Here is a 24,807-nt window from a genome sequence, read left to right on the forward strand (position 1 = left end):
GAAAGTTCGTAAGTTTACAAAATATTAAACACCCGTTGAATGCTAGCGCGACTAGCCCGAGCGGGGATGTCAAACCCTATGGATCCATATCTAAGATTCGCGTTCACCGGTTCATAAACCAATGATTAAACGTTACCATACTAAGGGGAATCTTTGTGCCGTTATGTCACCCACACATATATAAAGTTTAAGTACTCGTGTCTAGTATGTAAAACATAAAAAGCGCATGTATTCTCAGTCCCAAAAATAGTTAAAGTAAAAGGGAAGCTATAACTCACAGTGATAGATGCAGTAAATGTCGATATGAAAAGTATGCAAGTAGTAAGTCGGTCCGAAAGGTCCTCAACCTAAGTCAAAGGTCACTAGGTCAGTATATTGTCCCCAAAAGTTTAAAAGTGAATAAGTTAAGTCTTAAGTATCATCATCATCATCATCATTCGTAAAAGATAAAGTAAGTTTTTAACAAGAATAGAGATCAAAACAAAAGGCTGACTTCGGACAGCTGCTACGACCTCTATACAAACCGAAAAGATGCGTGGTCAGTGGCCAAGGCTCCGTATGTGAGTCCTCGTACCGCTGTCCAATTTTCAGATCCTAACTCGATGTAGTTTGACCGTGGCGACGGTTCAAGCGCGAGTTGGTCAGAATTTTCAGCACGTCATTACAAAGGTGTAGTGACTTTCGGAAGGCTATATATCCTAAACCGTATATCGAATTTAGGCGAGTCTTGAACGAAAAGTCATCTAATCAAACCGAACTATCTGAAAATCAATTTTCCAGAAGTCCCAGGAGTCTGATCAGACCCCGAAATATAGCAAACAAGTGCTCCAGTGGGTTTCTTGGTGCTTGATGCTCATCACAGTTCTCATTCTTGATGCGTGTAAGCTTCAAGTGTACAACTCTTTGATGTTTTAGCATCACTTTGACCAAGTTTCAACCACCAACACACAACTAAGAGTAAAAGCTAACATTCTACAAGTTTTGAACATCAAGGTTGTCTCTTTATTGCATAAACACAATAAAGCTTCAACCTTTGTCCTTTTAACACAAGTTTATGCATCTTCATCATATGAGATAATGAAGACTTGATTTTTATCACCATAAAAGGTTCCAAGTAAGTGAGATCTACAATAATAACTTAGATCTCAAGTATTAAGAAACCCTAAGCTAGAAAGCTTGGATTTTTACAAGATTAATGAGACCATAAGCTGGAAAGCTAAGATCTAGTAAAAGTAATGAGACCATAAGCTAAAAAGCTTAGATCTTAAACAAAATAATGAAACCCTAAGCTAGAAAGCTTGGATCTTTAATGTTCTTGAAGATCCTTAAAGCAAAAGGCTAGATCTTCAAGTTTCATGAAGATCATAAACACAAGTTTTGATCTTTTTAACAAAATAAAGGGATCATAAGCTAGAAAACTTAGATCCAACAAAGTAATGAAGATTCAAAGCTAGAAAGCTTGAATATTTCATGTTCTTAAAGGATTCAAATCCAAGTTTGAATCTTCAAGATATAACAAGATCAAGAAGCTAAAAAGCTTGATCTTATGAAGATGATGATGATGATGTCGTGTATAAGAAGAAGAGAAGAAGAAGAAGAAAATTTAAAACTTACAATTTTTAGTGTGAGAAAGACTAGAGAGAAAATTAGAGATTAAGTGTGTGTAAAATGAGAATGAAATCAAGTGTAAAATGGGTGAATAAGCTTGGTATTTATAGTGGGGAGGGTGATGGAGGTCGTAGGTTGTATGGGGGGAACAAGGGGACAACTTTTTGCTTTTTGCTTAGTGGTGGTCTAAAGGTGGTGCTTATTGCTGGGATCCCATGCAACATGTGTAGTAATGGTTAATAAAAATGCTAGTGTGTTGGCTCATATTAATGGATTTTTGTCATACATCTTAATGGGTCATAAACTTATTAAAGTTGGGCTAATTTAAAAGTTCATTAGCTAGAGTAGGGTGGGCTTAAGTCCAATAAGGTAGAAAGTCCACTAAGACTAACTAGTGTGCATTAGTAAATTACTAAGCATAATTAAGCAACCAATAAGCCAAGTAATTGTCATTAGAAAATAACAATTAGTATTACGTAGTCATAATATTCCAATTATACGTGTACCAAGTACGTAGCTCGCTTTAAACGTCAAGTGACACTAACGGTCGTAAAAACATTCGAGGATCAAGTTAAGTGATTAAACACTTAATAGCATGTTTTAAGACATTAACGAAAGTAATTAATCATGAATAAAGATCCCAGAGCATAAACTAGCTCAGTACGCACAAATACGCAGTTTCGTGAAAGTAATAACTACAAAAATATAAGTCGAAAAAGTCGGGTCGCTACATGTGGGCCAATGATCACTAGAATGGAAGGCCAACCCAACACAACTATGTGAATATCCAAACATAAGTTACGCTATGACCATTTTTGTAATGATATAAGGCTCGTTTAGTTGGCGATGGCAGATCGCTACAGATTGTTTGTATTGTGCGAAAACTTTCAGCCCGATAGTCAACTGACAACTATTACGATTGTACTTACGTTGACTATTTCAAACTCATGGGTCATTCATCAACTTGACGGTAATAACGGTTTCTTGCACATGAACCTTCATAAAAATCGTTTACATGCACCAACCTATGTGGATTCGTGACTCATCATCTCTTGAAGAAATCTTTATACGGGCTTTAACAAGCTCCTCGAGCTTGGTACCAAAGTTTTGCAGACTTTGTGACAACTCTTAGCTTCATTCATAGCATGTACGATCATTCATTGTTTATCTATAAATAAGGTTGAGAGACACTGCTTACATTTTACACTGTAGATGACATAATTTTTACAACCTCGTCTGATGTACTATCATGTGCCATTTATCTTTTGACTTTGTGATGAAAGATCTAGGTAGACTCAGTTATTTTTTAGGCATTGTAGTTACTCATACTTCAAATGATTTGTTTCTAAGCCAAACTAAGTATGCTCGATTATTGATCATGCATGGATAGCCTCTTGTAAATCTTCTAAAACTCTCGTAGACGTTAAATCTAAGCAAAGAGAAAATGTTGGTGAAACTTACTCGAATATGAAATTTTTCATACTTTAGTAGGGGCACTTCAATACCTGACTTATACTCGCTCTACTTCGGATATTGTGTTTATTTTGGTGATATTATTTCTTGGACATATAAAAGACAACAACACTTTCTCGGTCTAGTGTCAAAGCAGAATATCGTGGGTCTTCTAATGTTGTGTCACTGTTTTGTTGGTTGCGTTAACTTATTACTTGAACTACATTGTCCCATACACGAGGTTACTATTGTGTATTGTGATAATGTTAGTGCATATTTCTTTCGAGTAACCCTATTCAACATAGCAGACAAAACACATTGAGCTTATATTTATTTTGTCCGAGAAAAGGTTGCTCGCGGTCAAGTACGAGTCTTACATGTTCCTTCAAGATATCAAGTTGTAGACATCTTCAGTTAAGGTTTGCCAAATGTTCTCTTTGTCAATTTTCGTTCTAGTCTCAACATACATACTCTTCCTCATTCGACTGTGTAGGTCTATTAGAGGGTTTCCAACGGTAGTCACCCTAGTACCCACCTTGATCTAGCTCTTAAGGGCTCTATTGACAAAGGATGGATGTTTAAGAAGCATTAGTGGTCCTTTTTTCTTTAACATTTTTACATTCGATTAGTTAAATAATAGTGGGTCCCAACTGTAAGTTCTGGAAAGAAAATACGTCATGGTTGAGAGTGATTTAGTCATGAGTTAGTGCTTGTAAGGAAGTCCTGATATGTCGCTGATGTGACAGTCAATTCTGGTGAGGAAATATGACATGGTTGAGAATGATCTTAGCAAATGATATTATATTGATTATGATTATATACATAGTATTTAACTATTTGATCTAAGAATATATCTTATATAATTGGAAATGGATTTCTATTCCTATTTTGTCTCCTCGTTATAGTCAGTGTTTTAGAAGGCAACCGAGACGAGATGTTCATCTCTCGAGATTTCTCGGTCAACGGGGTCAAACTTAGTCAAAGTCACGATTTCTCAGATTTTCTTGCTAATTTGTAAGATTTTCTTGTAAAATTCATAATTTCTAAGATTTTCTCGCTCATTTCTCCGATATTTTTGTAAAATCTCGTAAAAACGTATATAAATATACATATATTTATGTTTTTATGTATATTTTTATTATAAAAAAAACTATAAAGTCAACGTACTCAACGTCCGAGATCTCCCCGAGATTATTTCGAGATGTCGAGATCTCTCTAAAAAAGTCCAAACGAGATCTTCCCGAGATCCGAATTCTCCAACCTTAGTTATAGGTAATAGGTATACATAGATGTATATATTGTGAATGGAATGGGCAGCCGATTACGTTCTTGTAGTATTCAGTTTTGTATATTCCTTACTAGCCAGATATATGAATACCAATTCCTTTGTAAATGTTAAATTCTCATTTGAGCTCCCGTCAAGAAAATTAGTAAAATATCCAAATATCTATAAAATGGAATCACGCTTTCATCGTTAAGATACTACAGTAAATAACATTAATATTAATAATCAACGACAACATGTATATAAATTAAATGATCATCCAAAGTACAACAAAAACCAGACGCATGTCTCATGCAACTAAACGACAGATACATGCACACACAAGTTGCCGCTCATTGTATGTAAAAAACCACAAAACCTTACAAAGTTACAAGTCACCTTAATTATGTGTCAATCCCCATGCCATGCAAGCTGCAACTTGGCTCCATTTTGCCTGACACCATCACCTTATGTGTCAACCACTTAGCCACCTTCAACTTCTTTAAATTCCACCATGATGCACCATACCATCCTATCGATCATACGCACTATCAGTAACCAACATGGCTAAACTCTTTCTCTCTTTGAGCTTCTTGCTACTCATCCATGGATGCCTTGCTCGCCAGTATCAGCATCCATTGTTCCAACAGAACAGTGAGTGTATGATTCAAAGACTTGATGCTCTTGAACCGGTTGAACGAGTTGAATCACAAGCTGGTTTCACTGAGTTCTTTGATCACAATGAACAACAGTTACAGTGTGCCGGTGTTGAGATAATTCGTCATACCATTCAACCTCAAGGACTTCTTTTGCCGTCCTACACAAACACTCCCATCCTTTTCTATGTTGAACAAGGTACCTTACATTATAGATTCACAAACTATTACTACGTACTATATATATTTAAAGACCAATCAAATACAGTATTATTTTTAATACTGAAAAAGGTTGCCAGCAAACAAGCCACCCAATTATCAAATGTATATTACAATCATGAATCATTTAAATATGGATTGGTTTTTTATAGCAATGCATCATGCATGCCATGCACAAGTTTTGATATACTATGTGTTATTATTACGCATCTTGTGTACTACTCTTTTCGTCCCAATATAACACAAATTGATTGTTCTTTTCCATTAGTTAAAATAAACAGGTAAAGTTCACTTATTGAGTTATAGTCTTAAATAATGAATGTATGCATTTAATAGTACAATAATATAAGTTAAAAGTAAGGAATAACATTTTAAAATAAACAAAAACTACTAATAATATTTCTTAAACTGCTTATTTTATATTTGTGCATCAGGTTGTTTAACCATTATATATATATTCATGTATTTGGATGGTATAATTAGTTAGTATATGAACATAAAAGTCTTATAATTAAGTGATAATCATTTTGTGTTTGTGATATAGGAAGGGGTATTCAAGGAGTGATGTTACCTGGTTGCCCAGAGACATTTGAAGAACCACAACAACTACAACAATTCCAAGGACGACGTCAAGGAGGTAGTCCAATGGAGGATCGCCACCAGAAGATTCACCATTTCATTCAGGGCGATATGGTGGCAATCCCCACCGGAGCTGCACATTGGCTTTACAATGATGGACAAGATGAACTTGTTATTGTTGCTTTACTTGATAGCACCAATGCTCAAAACCAACTTGGCAATGAACACCAAGTAAGCAGTTATATTAATATATAAATAAGACAAAAGAACACAACGTTGCTGATGAATGGTACACCATCCGACTAAAAAAAACCTGACGGTTATTATATACACAAATTCACTAACATACTCTTAAATTATGTCTTATACAAATTTTTTCACATAATTTATAAGAGGGTAATTTTGGAAAATGGCATCATATAGTGGTGGTGGATCTATTAAAAATGTGTTCACATCCCTTATTGAAAGTAAACCAGGCCTAGCTATTGTCAGATACTCGTAGTAGAAAATTTAGATTTGACAATTATATTTTAATATTTTATCCGCCTCTTATTAATATTCCAGTATTACTTTTTGAGTGTCATTGCTTTTGAGATTTTTCAAATTAATCAAATTAATTGTCAACTTTTAAATATACTTAAAATTATGTTTTAAATTTTTTTTTTTATACTCTTACATCATGCAAAACATAAAGATATGTAAAAAGTAAATGATTAAACTATAAAAGATAACATCTCTTAAACTACTTGTTTTTTGTTAGGAGGTGTAATGTAATTTGTTATGATTAATTGTTAATTTCCACTGACAATGTTCAAGACTAACTTTTAAGTTTTTTTTGTGTAGAGATTCTTCCTTGCCGGAAACTCTGGAAACTCACAACAACAACAATTTCAAGGAAGACCAAGATCATGGGGAAGAAGACGTCAACAAGGCATTGCGCAACAAAAGGGTTCCAACAACATTTTCCAAGGATTCGATGTCGAGATCATTGCCGAAGCCTTTAATGTTGACCGAGAAACAGCCGAGATGCTCCGATGTGAAGAGGACCAGAGAGGACACATTGTCATGGTTGAAAGAGGTCTTCAGGTTGTCAGTCCAACAAGCCGTGAAGGACAACAACAAGAGGGGCGTTCGGGACGTGGTGCAGCCAATGGGTTCGAGGAAACTATCTGCTCCATGAAGCTCCGAGAGAACATCGATGAACCTTCGAAAGCCGATATCTATAACCCACAAGCTGGAAGGTGCACAAACCTCAACAGCTTCAAGTTCCCCATTCTGCAGTTTTTGAAACTTAGCGCCGAGCGCGGTGTCCTCTACGAGGTAATATATTCAAATTATTATTCTCTCCGTTTCAAAAAAAAATGTTCACATTACTATTTATATATCTTTTAAAATAATTGTTTCTTTAAAATAATACTGAAAAGCAATGAAATTACAATTCTGTCATTTTAATAAATGGAAATTAAGAATTAGATAAGAATTAATAAATGAGAACACTTGGCATAACTTAATTATAACAACTTCCAACTTATTAGAATTAGAATTAGAATTATTTATAACTAACTTATTATATGAATTAAATAGACATTTTAGTAACATATCATAAATTAGAAAAAAAATTGTTGGGGGGACAATTTTTATGGCAGGGATATTAATTTACGGGATTATAGATCTAGAGGCTTACCATAGTAGGTATGTATATATATTACGATATTTTTTGAATCGATAATTGGACTAAAATTGTTAATAATCGTTGCAGAATGCAATAGTAGCACCACTGTGGACAATGAACGCTCACAACATCATCTACGTGACAAGTGGTAACATGAGGTTACAGATAGTAAACGACCAGGGTGAAGAAGTGTTCAACGACCAACTCCGTGAACGACAGCTCGTGGTGGTCCCACAAAACTTCGCTGTAGTGAAACAAGCTGGTCAACAAGGGTGCAAGTTTATTAAATTTAGAACCAACGACAACGCAATGATCAACACGTTGGCTGGAAAGAACTCAGCCATGAGGGCGTTGCCTGTGGACGTAATCTCAAACGCGTACCAGATGTCGAGGGAAGAAGCACAAAGACTTAAGTACAGTAGAGAAGAAACTGTGTTGTTTAGCCCACAATCAATGTCGTCATATGGTAGGAAGATGGAGTAAGCTCGTACGTAGTTGGTTCGAGTTTCTTAAGAATAAAAAGTGTAATATGTGGTTGATTATTATCGACTTCATAACTACAAGATAAATAAGGAAGAGATGTTTGTTTCGTGATGTTGCTTGTTCGAATAAATAAGATAATCTATGACCCTTTTGTTATGTACATGTGTGTTGTCATATTGCAAAATGGATTACTTCACTTTTGCAGTTTTAAAATTGTTATATATAACTAGATGAAGATTAAATTTTACTTGCTTTTCAAGTACAAAAAGCTGTGAGAATTGAAGCTTCTAAGTTTGAAATAAGTTAACTCTGGCGATTAAAAAAAATTCCAACTCATGTACATGTTTAATATCTTCTAGGAAAGCTAAAATTGAGTTTGAGAGTATAGCTCTGGTCGATAGGGATGTGTTAAACCCGGTGTTGCAGAACTAGGAATTACTCAATGAGTATTCGATATTGCAACTCGGAAGTACTCGGAAAGTACTCAGTCAAACTCAGCCCAACTCGGTCAAAACCCGGTCAAATTCGGTCAAAACCCGGGATTGCTCGGAAAATTGGTTACAACTCGGCGAAAACTCATGATTAAAGTCTTAGTTAAAATCGGTCAAAGTAAAACATGGTCAAAAGTCCCGACAGACCGAGTAGCAATTTTTGCAACCTTGGTTAAATTAGTTACATTGACGATAGCGTAATCACTGTTGTATCCTCTTAACAATGAACAATTATCTCTCTAGTCTTAAAAGTGATACATCATTCATGTAGAATTTTAGGAGCAGACTCTTTTAGGAAAGAGAAGGCCCAATCAGAGGTCAATGGCAAATCTTAAGCTACAAAATGGTTAGACCTTCTCTAACGTTCACGTGGTACCAGCAATGTGCAAGGAACACGCCTCCAACACGTGGCTAACGCGGCATGTTGGAGGGTAGAGTCCTAGGCGTGCTCATTCCCAACAAGGTTCAGTTTACCAGCGTGCCACATGACGTGTTCGAATATTATTGGCCAATTCAAATATAACGGATACGTTTGGTGTTGACTCAAAATAAATAAATTAAATAAAATTAATTAAACACTCCTCTATATATACACTTCAAACATATACACTTTTTCACAACTCAAACACTTCATCTCATATTCATTTTCAAATACTTTATCTCACAAAATTATTAACAATGTCAAACCCGAACGAGTGGTCGGTGTTTAACAACATTTTAACTGGCAGCGGCGAGCCGACAACACCAGGTTCGTCATCTTCAAACCAATCCCGACCTGGACTTTGTTTTGCCAATTATACAACTAGCTCGTTCAATATGAATATGAACCCACAAGAAGTTGAACAACAAATCCATCAACTACAACAATTACAAAAATTACAAAAAATTCAAAGAGAACTCGGGTTATCCCCACATCCACGTTTTCATTCACAAACACAAGTATAAACTGAATCACAACCCGAAGTAGAACCCGAACCCGAACAAGGCGGTGATGCGAGGAGAAGAAGAAGTCACCAACGTAAAGACAAACAAAAGGCACGTGAACCGTGTCAAAAAAAAATTTGGACATCGGCCGAAGAGGTTTGGTTGGCGAAATGTTGGCTTGATGCGTCCGAGAATCCGATTGTCGTAAAGTCTATGAAAATATGCATCATTGTGGGGTACCTTTATGAGCAAATTCAACAATAACGAAGAAGGATGGTATCGAAATGAAGATGCGTTATCGGGAAACTGGCATTATGTGGAGTGGGGGTGCAAAGCTTTTCAAGGCTATTATGAGGTCAAAAAACGCAATTCAAGGTGTAGTGGAAAAACTGAAAAATGCTTTTGTGAGGTTGCAGTAAAAGCGTATTGTAACACTGAGTTGAAAACTTGGGCGTTTAAAGATGCATGGGAGTTTTTGAAAGATAAACCGAAGTGGCTTGAGCCTGCTGCGATTGGTGGAACTGTTTATGGTGAAGGTGTGCGCGGAGAAGATGAGGAGTACACAGTCCAAACGATTGATATCACTGATGACCGTCATGATAATGTGCTTTTAGATGATGATCCGATTGAAAGGCCCATTGGAAGGAATCGAGCAAAGAAAGCGGCTAAGACTTTCGCATCTTCCGATGCATCACAAAGCTCTTGTTCTACAAACTCTTCAAAATTTGAGGAGTTATTTGAATCGGTTAACGCGTAAAAGACCGAAGTTGCAAAGAAAAAGCTTGAACAAATGGACACAATCAACAAGGTGGAACGTATGAAAGCCGCACTCGAAGCCACAAAATAAATTTCGTCCTTGGACATCGCAAACATAAGGAACCCGAAGGAAAAGAAACATTGCTTGAAGATGAAGAAGACCTTGCTCGCAGAGTACGACGACTTAATTCAATTGTCGGATGACGACGGCGACGAATAGCTTTAATATTTATATTTTATTGTATTTTTAAAATTTTAGGACTTTTTAAAAATAAAGTAAGTTGGTTTTTTTTATTATTGTATTTTTTTTAGAACTTATGTAATCGTATTATTTTAATTTTAGTATGTTTTATTAAATTTATTTGTTTTTTATAATTTACAAAATAATAATAATAATAATAATATAAGTAATTAAACAAAATAAATTAAAATCAATAAAAATGAAAGAAAAATGAAAAAGAAATTAAAAATACCCACCCCTACCAGCAATACGCCACTCATCACGTCACCCATTATCTAACAGTTTACCAGCACGCCCATCAAGCACCCCACCCCCACCCAACAACACGCCTACACACCCGAGAGGGTTAAAGATGGTCTTAGAACCCAATGGCCCCTGCACTCTAACTAGTGTCAACTACCATTTAAACCGAAATTCATAATTAAAATTTAGCCTAAGATATTCATATACATATAAGCCTAGCTACAACAAAAACCGTGTATTAAGAATCAAAATCTACAAGCCATAACGGCTACCTGTTCCATCTAGAAAACGATCAGTATGCCATCCTTTCGACTGTAATTCAGACTGCAACATAGGCATCACTGTATTCATCTTTTCATACGCCTCTTCTAACATTTCAACATCCAGGTTAACTGCCGGAAACACATACGCCGCCACCAGCCAGCCTCGTAACGCGTCTTCACCGCTAGCATTCTGCTCTAATACCATATCGGTCGATTTGTTTCCAAAATTCAAAATAAATTTCTCGTCTGGAAATATTTCTTTAAGTTGTTTAAACCTTGAAGGCTTCATAGCCTTGTGCAATTGTCGTCCCACTTTGACATTTCCAGCTTCTTTTATTACTCTCCCCGGAAAAAGAAGATCTTCTCTGTATCTCAGGTCTGCAGGACTTGATACCTTTCCTGTCTGAACAATAAAGTTCGGGTCAAATCAAACCGACCAACCTATTGATATTTGCTTATATCATACATATATTTAGTGGTAACATCGGTCATTATTATATCTCATGTTAGTTACCTTTATGAACTTTTGATACTTAATTGGCATCGATGTCAAATTTAGCACCAAATTAAATCCTATTACAACTACGGCTCATGTTTTATTCTAGACAACCTGGGCGATTTTGATAAGATCTTAGGCCACCAATCATCATCTTAATTATTATAGTAGTTATAAAGGATCATCATTTATCAAATAAATTTACTTTCTTCGGTTAATTATCATTTCTATCAAGCATTTCAGTCCACAAATCCCTCTAATTTGTCATTATTGAGAGGTATATTTAATGAGTTAAAAATCAAGCATTTTTATCAACCTACGTCATGGTTGCAACTCTACTGAACATAGACTAATCAAGTTCAATGATATAGATATAGGGTAAGTAATTAGCAAAGCCTGAATATCATTCGCTATACCAACCTTTAAGAAATCTTCTATAATCATTGCAGTTCGCTGTGGATTAAGCGTGTTAATAGGAGCAGCTCGCATTTCTTCATAGGTACTGTAAACATGTACTACCGAAAGCAAAGATCCAACAATCATCTGCCACAGAAAACAAATTAGAATACCCAAACCTTATGCGAATATGTCAAATAACTTATAATTTGCTAGCAAGACATACAAAGACATGAAAAGTGAAAACAAAGTGTACCTTTCCTTGCATTGATGTACAAACTGTAGAAAGTAACTGAATCCCAGCACCCAATCCAACCACATTAAACACGGTCGAAATCGCCTCTCCTTTTGCATATAAGTCACTAAGATTTCCCTCTTTGGCAAATGAAGAATAGATCGGCAATCTTGTTGCTCTTGCAGCAACCGTTGCCATTCCCTGTCAATTTACAACATAAAAATCGTTTTAAACGTTAGATAATTATGTAATCTTGCAAGATAAATGACGAACAGCCGATATACCTTTGCAAAGTTTCCAAGTCCAGCCATTTCAAGAAACAACTGTGGACATAACGGGGAAAGAACTTCCAAACTAGTGCCCAAGTCATATAACACATCGGCTACAAATCAAAAGGTTGGTCAAAAATAAGCAATTCGGTGATAATGTAAAAAAAAAAAATAAAAAAAATTGTTTATTGGAACGATTCAAACCAAAAACCCGCCAACGTTTGGGCTCAGAATCCATTCTTGCACCTAAACTGCTACATATTAGCTTTCCCATATGCTGCATACCGTCCTTAAGTATCTGATCGAAACAAACTGAATCAATAAAATGTAACCAAATCATTAGCATATTAAGAACTCGTTCTCACCCAACTAACAGCCGTTGCTTGTGCCGGTGTTGGTCTCAATCCTGCAGCATATAATAGTGACTGCAAAGATGTAACATCAATTAACCCCATTATTCTAAATAAATTAAATTATGTAGATAGATTTCAAGTATCAGAAGCACAACCTGAGTTGATAAAACAGATAATGCTGCACTCGAAAAGTGTTGTAAAGCTCGAAATTGTGTGTATCTAAGATAACCTTCATTAACACTGCCACATGATATTTCAATTAGACTCTTTACAAGTAACAAATTAGCATAAAAATGTGTGTGTGTGTGTGTGTGTGTGTGTGTGTGTGTGTGTGTGTGTGTGTGTGTATGTATGTATGTATGTATGTATGTATGTATGTACTCACCTATATGGATAACCAGAAGGGAAAAAGGTATTCACAAAAGACTCAGACACTTTATGAATAATTGGTCTTGAATCATTAACCACTTTCACCTACACCAATAAACAAAACAAAATAAAAAATCCCTAATTTCTAAAATTTTGGATGTAGCATTTCGTCGAACAGGTACAAGGCGTGAAAAACACTGACGTAAAGTTGGCCGTCGGGTTGAAATTGGAAGTGGCGGGAGACAGTGTCGGAGGTCTCCGTCCATGACACGGTCTTCGGCACTACTTCCGGCGACGAAATTTCAGGTTCTTTTTTCAGTAATTTGATCTTTTCCTGTATAGAAATATATGAGCAAATGTAAAATATACAACAATTAGAAGTTAAAAGATGGAATTTGGATAAATGAAGGACGGACCAGAAAATTCAAGGCGTTCATTATCAGATAACGGAAACTTTTGGATTAGATTTTGCAGCCGGGAGGATTGGGATAGTGATTCACCGTAGCAAACTCCGGTGGGCACTTTATAGTAGGTCAAAATAACACCCTGGAATTTCAATAAGTCCAACTTTTGCCCTCCCTTAAGTTTTACGGTAACTACTTAAAAAAGGAGTTAGACGTTTTGAGTTTTTTTTTACTAAGATTTTTTTTTTATATATAAATAAAATCTTTGCGATTGGTAAGAAAACACAACGATTATAAAGGCATCAAGAGCCAAGCGTACCTACAAATTTTATATTTTTCTATATTACAAGGCCAGCTAAAAGAGAAGTTACGAATGGAATCGAACAAATAATCCTTCTTTATCGAACGAAAAGCGAACAAAATGTTGTTGCGATATCTCCAAATATGTCACAAAAAAGAAGCTACAATGACATAGATATTGATTTTAAAATCGGAGGAAGCATACCAAGACTCGTGCCACTCAATCCAATCATGCTAAGCATCAAAATCAGGCAGCAACTCGACATCGACCCAATTTTTGACTTTTCTCAATACGTCTCTAGCTAAAACACACCCAAACAAAAGATGGTTCAACGATTCAGCCAATGACTACATAAATTACAACTAATATCATCAATCTCCAAATTCCTCGAATAGAATAATTTAACCTCGTAGAAATTCTATCACAAGCAACTCTCCAAATAAACACATTAATCTTACGCGATAATTGCTTGACCCACCTAGTTTTAGCATTCGAATTAGGTAAAATAACATAGTGCTACCTACCTTATACGACCCATCCTTATATAAACTCCACTTCCATCGATCATCAACATCCATGAGCGAACATTGTCCCACTTCCGAAGCTAGCTGATGCAAAGAAGCTAAATTTCGAGGATAAGTGTTTTGTCTATTACAATTCTAAACACATTTGCCATCAACACCCCATAACTTTTGTATGAAGTTGAGCATGGGTTAATATTTTTTTCTTTTTCATTTTTTTCATTTTTTTTATTTTTGAAATATTCAAAATATAAATATAAGGATACGAATACCAATCAGGTTACACATACAAGAGACTCTAACTAGTATGTTTCGAGTAGATCAACAATCTATCTGAACATGTAACAATCAAATTAAAACTACGACACAACTATCGAACTGACCTCCCAATACAAAAATAAATCTAACAAATAAAAACAAATAACTAATAAAACAATCAATCACCGATAAATCCTTGCACCTTGGACCGAGAGCATCATTAGAGAGTCGTCACATAATAACAAATTGAAGACAAAACACATTACGATTCAATGAAACAACCAAAACGCCGTCGTAACAATAAGTATGAGTTATTCATTAACCACCGGTTAATTGCTTACAAAGTGGTTAAACTGAAGGGTCTTTTGAATACAAATAAAACAACTTACTTTTTTTGTGAAAATACAAAAAATATAAATAATTTTAAGTAATGATGTATATGAATATACACACTTATTGGGCTTTTATATGGTTTAAGCCAACGAGTCTTACTTACAAAACCAAATTTTCCCTATAAATAGAGGGGTTCTGCACCTCATTTGTATTCATTCAAAATCATCCACTTTCACTCTCTAGACTTTCTCTTACACACACACACACACTTTCTCTTTTTACTCAAGATATGGAAGTCTCAAGTTTTCAAGCCTTCAACTCTCAAGCATTCAAGTCTTTAACTCTCAAGCCTTCAACTATCTAGCCTCTGGGCTTCATCCTCTCAGCTCCATCCTCTTAGCACCATCAGCTCAGCAATCAGGCAGTACACATGTAAGCTCTATATGTAATGACAATACATAAGCCCTTCACACATTGTTCCCCCCTCAGGACGCAATTCATCACAACTAATCGGGTCCAAAGCATCTTGAATATGAAGATTGATAATAAGGTCACCCTGCAATTCTTAGATCGTGATTTGGGTATGCACGGTCACTTGACCGGGGAGCAAACAATCAATCAACAAATTACCCCTTGAGTAGTATATTCTGCCTGCACTCGTTCTCATATCTGGTAGTCGAAAATACGAACGAACGTTAAGCAAATCGTCAAATACTTGAAATGCCCAAGAAAATTACAACTGACTGAAAGTGAAAAAACCACGAACTACATGACTATTCACAATTTTCATTACATACAAAAACAACCAACTTTGTTTTCCGAAAAGAAAAACACAAATTCTACATTGGATCAATTAACACGAATTCGAATGACACCATCATAAGACCTGACTAGGAGATTATTATCTCTTTCGAAAAACATATCGAGCTCTATTCATGCTAACTATTTCTGCTCAAATTTATGAATCATGGACCATTATAACCATATCCTTATTGGGGCTTTGGAACCTGAACTAGAGAGAATCACAGACTTTTGCATAGAGAATTAACAACGCGTAGTGATATATGCACTTATGTTTTTTTATAAATTCACTCATTATCATACATTCGGTATTTGTACAAAAAGTTATGCATTATAAAAGTGAATATATCAAAATTGTAGGTGGATTTGTCAACACCCAATCACAAACCATGAATAAAGAATATGAGCTACACACTTATAAACCGCAAATTTAATGATTTAATTTAATAATTCAAAACACCCACTTCACTCATCTGATCACAAAATCTACCCATTTAGATATGAAGACTAACCTTGAACCTTACTTGGTTGTAAAGACGTTGATCGTCATTTATTCTTGACATCGATATTTTTTTTTGGTAAAAGCTTTTACTTCAAAAGGATGTCTACCTATAAGCTCCAAAGAAAAGCAACCTACAAGAACGAACCAAACAACCCACAACACATCAAGACACAAGCTTAAATTTGCCACGCTAACTTAAATTTTCAAACCTGATTACAACTAGTCCGGAATCGGCCCGCGCGATGCGGCGGGGGATTTCGACCTGCGTATTCATATTTGTAACGACCCGTCAAAATCGCTATTGATGCGATACGTTATTCATTGATTCCATAGTGAGGTTCTGACCTCTACATGATACGTTTTAATAAAAATATTGCATTTATTAAAATAAGTGACTTTCTAAACATAGAAAGTTATAAACATGTGGGCGATTACTTAAGTATAAGTAAATCCCCGGAAATACATAAGTCTTTATTTTCAGGTTGACATCACAGTTAAATTATTTATTACACAACGTAGTTTTGTTTCGAATGCAATAAACTTTATACAAAGCATGAGAGACTCCATGCAGGAAACAAGCACATCACAGCGGAAGCAGTTCAAGGACCTGAGAATAAAACATGCTAAAAAGGTCAACACGAATGTTGATGAGTTATAGTTTTAATTTCTCGAGTCATAAGTATATAAAGATGGACCACAAGATTTCATCAAAAGTTTATCAATAGATTCTACATAACAGAGCACCCTGGTAACTAAACTTAACGCTATAATAATAATTACCCTTTAGTTTTAATACACGCAAACCAACGTGTCGTAAACTCAAATAACATACGTCCGTTAAAAGGCTAGCGCTACTAGCTCGGATGGGGATATCAATCCCTATGGATCCATATACAATTATTCGCGCCCACCAGTCCACATCCTATGTACTGGCAGCTACTAGTTACCAAAGCTAAAGGATTTTCGGTTTAACTCAGTGTAGAATTAAGTATGTACTTGTGTCCATTGCGTTTAAAATAAATTGCATGTATTCTCAGCCCAAAAATATTTAAAGCATTTAAAAAGGGAGGCTATAAACTCACAGTTCAATATTGAGATTCAATATTGTAGGTAGACGTAACGATAGTGGATGATTGTATGGTTGGTCTTGGATTCACGAACAATACCCCTAATATTTCTTTAGTTTTAACCAGCTTGAAACCCGATATAAAATACCCGTATATAACCCGTTTACAGTAGATAACTACTAATCTTGAATTTTTAACTAGAAATTGATCGTAGTGAGTATGTGTTGCTAGAATAATACTGAGTAATATGTGAATGATTCTGTTTTTGTGTGTGTTATACTCGTTAATAGAACCAGTATTTATAGGCAACATATAGCATAAAGAAACAAGAACTCATGAAATAAAAATATTTAGCTTGTGGAGTAATTAGTCGTTCCATAACTAAAACATAATTCGTGATAACAGAAATATATATATAAAAGCTTTCTATCCCACATGCAAGAAACAATCAAAAGAAAACAGTTGAAAGTGGTTTGTTTGTGTCAAGAAGTCAGCAAAGGTGGTCGACTATTTGGTTGTAGTTCTTGGCTCAAAACAAGAGTAGGTGTTAGACTAATAAAACTATAATTACTTGAGGACAAAAACAATAATTCTCTAGCCACCTTTAACTAATTTAATCTAGATTAAGTGCCTTTAAATTGGCCATATTACGTGTACATATTAATTTATGACCAATCAAACTAAATCCACTAATAAGAGATAATGTGCATTTTTTTTAAAATGCATAAACAATTATACTTTGAGTTATAAAATGAATACTTTCAATATGTATAAGTTGCTTGTGGTCTTTAAAATCGCGGTAAATAAAACTGGAATGTAGTGCAAAAATTAAATACGTGTTTGACTTCTTTCGTCTAGCAACTTCATTACCTTTTAATTTTTGTGATGGTTAGTGATTATTATTTATTTTATTTAATCAATAATATAAATAAGTTATATTAAAATTAATATGTTATATAAATAAGTTATATAATTTGGTTAATTACGTCGCTATATATTTCATATATATTTTATTCGGAAACCATTTAAGTTAGTTGTTTAAGAATTTATATAATTAGACTTAACATAACAAGTTTGCTTATTATGTCGAAAATATTAAATCACATAGGAATTTAAATTAGAAATAAGTCGAAATTTTCCTGGTCATCATAGTACCTCCCCGTTAAAGAAAATTTCGTCCCGAAATTTTGAGTAGTACCTGTTTTATGAGCGATATCAGTAACAAATGTGGATACTTTTGCTTCATTTGATCTTCACATTCCCAAGTAAACTCAGGTCCTCGTCTAGCGTTCCAACGAACTCTAACTATCGGTAGTTTGCTTTGTTTTAATTGTTTGACCTCACGGTCCATGATTTCAACAGGTTCTTCTATAAAATGGAGTTTATCATTGATTCTTATTTCTTTAAGAGGAATTACGACATCCTCTTCAGCTAAACATTTCTTCAAATTTGACACGTGAAATGTGTCGTGAACACCACTAAGTTCTTGTGGTAGCTTTAATCGATAAGCAACTGTTCCAATTCTTTCGGTGATTTCAAAGGGTCCTACGTACCTAGGACTTAGTTTTCCTCATTTACCGAATCGTACAATGCCTTTCCAGGGTGACACTTTCAACATGACTTTGTCGCCCATTTGAAATTCTAGCGGTTTTCTTCTTTTGTCAGCATAACTCTTTTGACGACTCATGGCCATTTTCAATCGCTGTTGTATTTGAATGATCTTTTCGGTAGTTTCATGAATAATTTCTAGTCCGGTAAGTTGTATTTCTCCTACTTCGCTCCAACAAATAGGAGATCTGCACTTTCTACCGTAAAGTGCTTCAAATGGCGCTGCGTTGATGCTCGTACGATAGCTGTTATTGTATGAGAATTCTGCCAAGGGTAAGTGTCGATCCCAACCGGTTCCAAAGTCAATCACACATGCCCATAACATGTCTTCTAATGTTTGTATAGTTCTTTCACTTTGACCATCTGTCTGTGGGTGATAAGCGGTGCTCATATCTAATCGAGTTCCCAATGCTTTTTGTAATGACTGCCAAAAATGTGATACGAATCGGGTGTCACGATCAGATATGATGGAGATAGGTACACCATGCCTGGAAACTATTTCCTTCAAATATAAGCGTGCTAATTTCTCCATACTGTCTGTCTCCTTTATTGGTATAAAGTGAGTTGACTTAGTGATGCGATCAACTATCACCCAAATAGTATCGTGACTACTTGCAGTCCTTGGCAATTTCGTAATGAAATCCATGGTTATTCTTTCCCATTTCCACTGAGGAATTTCTGGTTGTTGCAGTAATCTTGACGGCTTTTGGTGCTCAGCTTTGACCTTCGCACATGTCAAACATTTGCTTACATAAGTAGCAATTTCTCTCTTTATATTCGGCCACCAATAGAACTTCTTGAGATCGTGGTGCATTTTCCCATTTCCCGGGTGAATTGAGTACCTCGTTTTGTGTGCTTCATCCAGTACTAGTTATCTTAGGTTACCATGTATTGGTACCCATATCCTACCAACAAAATACAGGGTTCCATCGGCTTTTACTTCAAGCTGTTTTTCTAACACTTTGCTCATTTATTCTTTTACGTTTTCTGCTTTTAAAGCTTCTAACTGTGCTGCTTGAATTTACTTTGTGAGATCAGTACGAATTGTAATATTCAAAGCTCGGACCCTAAGAGGTTTTACTCTTTCTTTCCGACTTAGGGCATCAGCTACAACATTAGCCTTTCCGGGGTGGTAACGAATTTCACAATCGTAATCGTTCAATAGCTCTGCCCAGCGACGTTGCCTCATATTGAGTTGTTTTTGATCAAAAATATGCTGAAGACTCTTATGGTCTGTGTACACTGTACACTTGGTTCCATATAGATAGTGTCTCCATATTTTGAGTGCAAAAACTACTGCTCCAAGTTCCAAATCGTGCGTCGTATAGTTCCTTTCATGAATTTTTAGTTGTCGTGAGGCGTATGCAATAAATTTTGTGCATTGCATTAATACACATCCTAAACCTTGGCGCGAAGCGTCACAGTAGATCACGAAATCATCATTTCCTTCCGGTAATGACAAAATGGGTGCAGACGTTAACTTCTTCTTTAATAACTGGAATGAGGATTCCTGTTTCGTGGACCAATCATACTTCTTTTCATTTTGAGTCAATGCAGTTAAGGGTTTGACAATTTTAGAGAAATATTGAATGAATCTTCGGTAGTAACCAGCAAGACCTAAGAATTGGCGGATTTGTGTCGGAGTCTTCGGTGTTTTCTATTTACTAATGGCTTCGATCTTGGCAGGGTCAACTTTAATTCCATGTTTACTGACAACATGGCCCAAAAACTGTACTTCTTGTAACCAGAAATCACACTTAGAAAATTTTGCGTACAGTTCTTCTTTCTTGAGTATTTCTAGTACCAGTTGCTCATGTTCTTCCTTGTTTTTTGAGTAAATCAATATGTCGTCGATAAAAACAATGACAAATTTGTCTAAATACGATTTGCAGATGTGATTCATCAGATCCATGAATACTGCTGGAGCATTAGCCAATCCAAAAGGCATGACTAAAAACTCATAGTGACCGTAACGGGTTCTGAACGCGATTTTAGGAACATCTTCTTCCTTCACTCTCAGCTGATGATATCTGGAGCGTAGATAATCTTAGAATAAACACTTGATCCTTGTAATTGACCAAACAAATCATCAATCCTCGGTAATGGGTACCGATTCTTGATCATTAATTTGTTTAATTCTCGGTAATCTATGCACATTCTCATAGATCCATCCTTCTTCTTGACAAACAAAATAGGAGCACCCCAAGGTGAAAAACTGGGACGAATAAATCCACGATCCGATAATTCTTGTAATTGGCTTTGCAATTCTTGCATCTCAAAAGGTGCAAGTCTATATGGGGATCGGACTACAGGTGCGGCTCCTGGTACGAGATCAATCTGGAATTCTGCACATCTGTGTGGAGGTAGCCCAGGTAATTCTTCTGGAAATACTTCGGGATATTCTCTTACAACCGGCACGTCGTCGATGCTTCTTTCTTCGATTTTAATTTTCTTCACGTGTGCTAAAATGGCATAACAACCTTTTCTTATAAGTTTCTGGGCCTTCATATAGCTAATAAGGTTCAGCTTCAAGTTGCTCTTCTCCCCATAAATCATCAATGACGTTTCATCCTTACGAGGGATGCGAATTGCTTTCTCAACACAAACAACTTCCGCTCTTGTTCCGGACATCCAGTCCATGCCAACGATTACGTCAAAACTTCCTAATTCTACGGGTATCAAATCGATTTTGAATGTTTCACCAGCAAGGTTTATCTCACAACCATGGCATATTTTATCGGCTTTTATTAGTTTACCATTAGCTAATTCAATAGTATATTTATCGTCTAGAGGAAATGATGAACATTTCAGTTTAGAACTAAAGTCTTTACACATATAACTTCTATCAGCACCAGAATCAAACATAATAGAAGCTACTTGATTATTAACGGTAAACGTACCCGTAACAAGATCAGAGTCCTCACGCGCTTCACTGACATTAATATTAAATGCCCTCCCACGTGCTGGTTCTTTGTTCTTCTCCTTATCAGGGCATTGATTTTTAAAGTAACCAGGCTTCCCACATCCAAAACATTTCTTGATATCGGTCAGGTTTGTCTTCACTCCAGAAACAGTGACATAACAATCTTTTGCCACATGTCCCTTCTTGTTTCATTTATCACAGAGCACCTGGCAATAACCTGAATGATGTGTGTAACATATTTTGCAGAACGGATGGGATCCCTTGTAGTTTAGACTAGCAATTGCCCCATCTTGTTTGCCCTTAAAAGTCTCTTGCCTCTTCGAGTGAGAATTTTTGCCCTTATGGTCTTCCCATTTCCTTTTTCCTTCAGTTGTCTTGACTTCGGTAGTTGGTGCCTTAATCGTACTCTCCGTCATCTGGTCCATGAGTTGGTGTGCCATTCTCATGGCTTCCTGTATCGTATTCGGTTTGGATGATGTAACATTTCGTTTGATATTGATTGACAAACCGTCAATATACATTTCTATCTTTCGTTTCTCGTTTGGAACTAATTCGGGACACAACAAGGCTAGTTCCATGAAACGCTTTTCATAGTTCTTGAGATTCACACCGAAAACCTTCAGATTACGTAACTCAGATTCTATTTTTCTGATCTCGTTTCGAGGACAGTACTCCTCGATTAGCATCTTTTTCAATTCTTCTCAAGAGATATCGTATGCCGTATCTACTCCTTCTGCTTTAGTATAATTGTTCCACCAAGTAAGTGCACCGTCTTGCAACGTGCACGAAGTATATTTTGACTTGTCTCCATCTGCACAATTACTGATTTTGAAAACGGACTCCATCTTTTCAAATCATCGGGTTAGACCGACTGGTCCCACGGTTCCACTAAACGTCTGTGGTTTGCATGCTTGAAAAGTTTTGTATGAGCATCCGTTTCGTGAGTTGTATTCAAAGCTGCTGCTTGGGCTGCTGCTTGGGCTGCTACTTTTGCTGCCTCGGCTGCAGCAATTCTTTCATTCACACGTTTCTCGACTAGTTCCTCAAACTCATCATCCGACATTTGAGACTTGTTTCTTCAATAAACATATAAGATAATTAATCACGCAGAATATTATAGATGTAGCGAGTAATTAATGGCACATCGTGGCATATTAATAATATGAACTAATTATTATAAAAGTCTTTTCTTCTTATTAGCGTTTTATAATTATTTCTAGGGTATTACCTACTCGTTAAAGTTCATACTTAATAGCTTAGTACAACAATTAACTACTACAATTCAAATAATATTCTTTTATGAAAAACTAATGCATTATCATTTCACGCTTTATTCTCCCATGCATTATTGTACAACGATACAATACCACTTATTCACATAAGTTTATTTTACATAGAACATATGTAGGATAAAGTAAAGCACACTAATTAATATTATACAATGCATGAAGTGATGTCGTAGCAGAAATGATTTTTAAAAGCGGCGGGGCTTCTTGTTATCAGGTACTAGCATAACGCTTATTCGAGCGGTATGTTTATATTTTGGTCGGGGTTCTGAGGTACTTGATACCTCAATAGAGTTGGTAAGATAAGGGTGACTAGGGGTAGCAATGTCAGGAGTACTTTGTACAATAATTGCTTTATTAATTTTCGGATTCAGCAATTCTGGGTTGGTGACTACAGGTTCCTTTCCCTTGTTAAATTCTTTTTCAGTAATCTCCTTTACTTCCTTCTCCTCCTCACTGATCTCATCTGATGATGAACTGTCTGAGTCGTCTGAGGGTGGTGCAGGTGCATCATGTGTGGGAGAATATGTCCGGCCGGTGGTCATGATCCGATGTCTGCCAGGCGAAATCGACACAACACGCTCGTCGTCGGTGTATCTGACCCAATGTCCACATTCGTTAAGAAATGGACGACCCCCGTTTATTCCAGGGATCACGATACCATCGAAACGATACTGTGGCTCCGGGAAACTAGGGCTGGGTGGAGCTGGGACCTCCTCTGGGTTTACCGGGAGTTGAGATTCTCCGGCTAACACAATTTCTTCTTTAATAGGTATTGGAACGTCCTTTTTAGTTGTGGAGAGAATAGACTCAGTGTCCGATTCAGAGTCGTACAAAATGATGGGATTAGAAGAAGTCATCTATTACATAATTGAAAAAACAATTACGTTAGCATATAAATATATCACATATAGTGTTTTTGACAAAAATGATAAGCAAAAAATCGGTAAAAATAGATACGGTCATAGTCCAGACTTACTAATGCATCCTAACAATTACCAGTTAGACACACTAATGCAAATTCTGGTTCCCTATGGCCTCATGCTCGGATACCAACTGTAACGACCCGTCAAAATCGCTATTGACGCAATACGTTATTCATTGATTCCATAGTGAGGTTCTGACCTCTACATGATACGTTTTAATAAAAATATTGCATTCATTAAAATAAGTAACTTTCTAAACATAGAAAGTTATAAACATGTGGGCAATTACTTAAGTATAAGTAAATCCCCGGAAATACATAAGTCTTTATTTTTCAGGTTGACATCACAGTCAAATTATTTATTACACCACGTAGTTTTGTTTCGAATGCAATAAACTTTATACAAAGCATGAGAGACTCCATGCAGGCAACAAGCACATCACAACGGAAGCAGTTCAAGGACCTGAGAATAAAACATGCTAAAAAGGTCAACACGAATGTTGGTGAGTTATAGTTTTAATTGCTCGAGTCATAAGTATATAAAGATGGACCACAAGATTTCATCAAAAGTTTATCAATAGATTCTACATAACAGAGCACCATGGTAACTAAACTTAATGCTATAATAATAATTACCCTTTCGTTTTAATACACGCAAACCAACGTGTCGTAAACTCAAATAACATACGTCCATTAAAAGGCTAGCGCTACTAGCTCGGATGGGGATGTCAAGCTCTATGGATCCATATACAATTATCCGCGCCCACCAGTCCACATCCTATGTACTGGCAGCTACTAGTTAGCTAAAGGATTTTTAGTTTAACTCAGTGTAGAATTAAGTATGTACTTGTGTCCATTGCGTTTAAAATAAATTGCATGTATTCTCAGCCTAAAAATATTTAAAGCATT

The 24,807-nt window shown here is 36.0% G+C and overlaps 2 protein-coding genes across 2 annotated transcripts; one reads left to right on the forward strand and one right to left on the reverse strand.

Moving 5' to 3' along the window:
- The first annotated feature begins 4,884 nt into the window (after positions 1-4,884).
- Positions 4,885-7,933, forward strand: LOC139841382 (11S globulin seed storage protein 1-like). The gene is made up of 4 exons (XM_071831602.1): positions 4,885-5,179; positions 5,744-6,009; positions 6,622-7,098; positions 7,538-7,933. The coding sequence occupies exons 1-4, from the start codon at positions 4,888-4,890 to the stop codon at positions 7,931-7,933; spliced, it is 1,431 nt and encodes a 476-aa protein (XP_071687703.1). The 5' UTR covers positions 4,885-4,887.
- A 2,809-nt stretch (positions 7,934-10,742) lies between these two features.
- Positions 10,743-13,523, reverse strand: LOC139843273 (protein root UVB sensitive 2, chloroplastic-like). Its single transcript, XM_071833347.1, has 10 exons — positions 13,386-13,523; positions 13,172-13,303; positions 12,986-13,074; positions 12,756-12,840; positions 12,613-12,672; positions 12,452-12,545; positions 12,263-12,360; positions 12,000-12,179; positions 11,768-11,890; positions 10,743-11,254 (listed from the first exon to the last, which is right to left on the reverse strand). Exons 1-10 carry the CDS (start codon positions 13,404-13,406, stop codon positions 10,841-10,843), a joined length of 1,296 nt encoding a protein of 431 aa, XP_071689448.1. The 5' UTR covers positions 13,407-13,523; the 3' UTR covers positions 10,743-10,840.
- Positions 13,524-24,807: the final 11,284 nt, after the last annotated feature.

Source organism: Rutidosis leptorrhynchoides, chromosome 4 (assembly GCF_046630445.1).
Source record: "Rutidosis leptorrhynchoides isolate AG116_Rl617_1_P2 chromosome 4, CSIRO_AGI_Rlap_v1, whole genome shotgun sequence".
NCBI lineage: Eukaryota > Viridiplantae > Streptophyta > Magnoliopsida > Asterales > Asteraceae > Rutidosis > Rutidosis leptorrhynchoides.

Excerpts from the sequence above, each read along its gene's own strand:
- LOC139841382 (XM_071831602.1), top strand. The coding sequence starts at position 4,888 with ATGGCTAAACTCTTTCTCTCTTTGAGCTTCTTGCTACTCATCCATGGA. Across the intron at positions 5,180-5,743 it reads CCTTTTCTATGTTGAACAAG|GAAGGGGTATTCAAGGAGTG; the intron begins GTACCTTACATT and ends TTTGTGATATAG. Across the intron at positions 7,099-7,537 it reads AGCGCGGTGTCCTCTACGAG|AATGCAATAGTAGCACCACT; the intron begins GTAATATATTCA and ends TAATCGTTGCAG.
- LOC139843273 (XM_071833347.1), bottom strand. The coding sequence starts at position 13,406 with ATGAACGCCTTGAATTTTCTG. Across the intron at positions 12,841-12,985 it reads CCTTCTGGTTATCCATATAG|TGTTAATGAAGGTTATCTTA; the intron begins GTGAGTACATAC and ends ATCATGTGGCAG. Across the intron at positions 11,255-11,767 it reads TTATAGAAGATTTCTTAAAG|ACAGGAAAGGTATCAAGTCC; the intron begins GTTGGTATAGCG and ends TTTATTGTTCAG.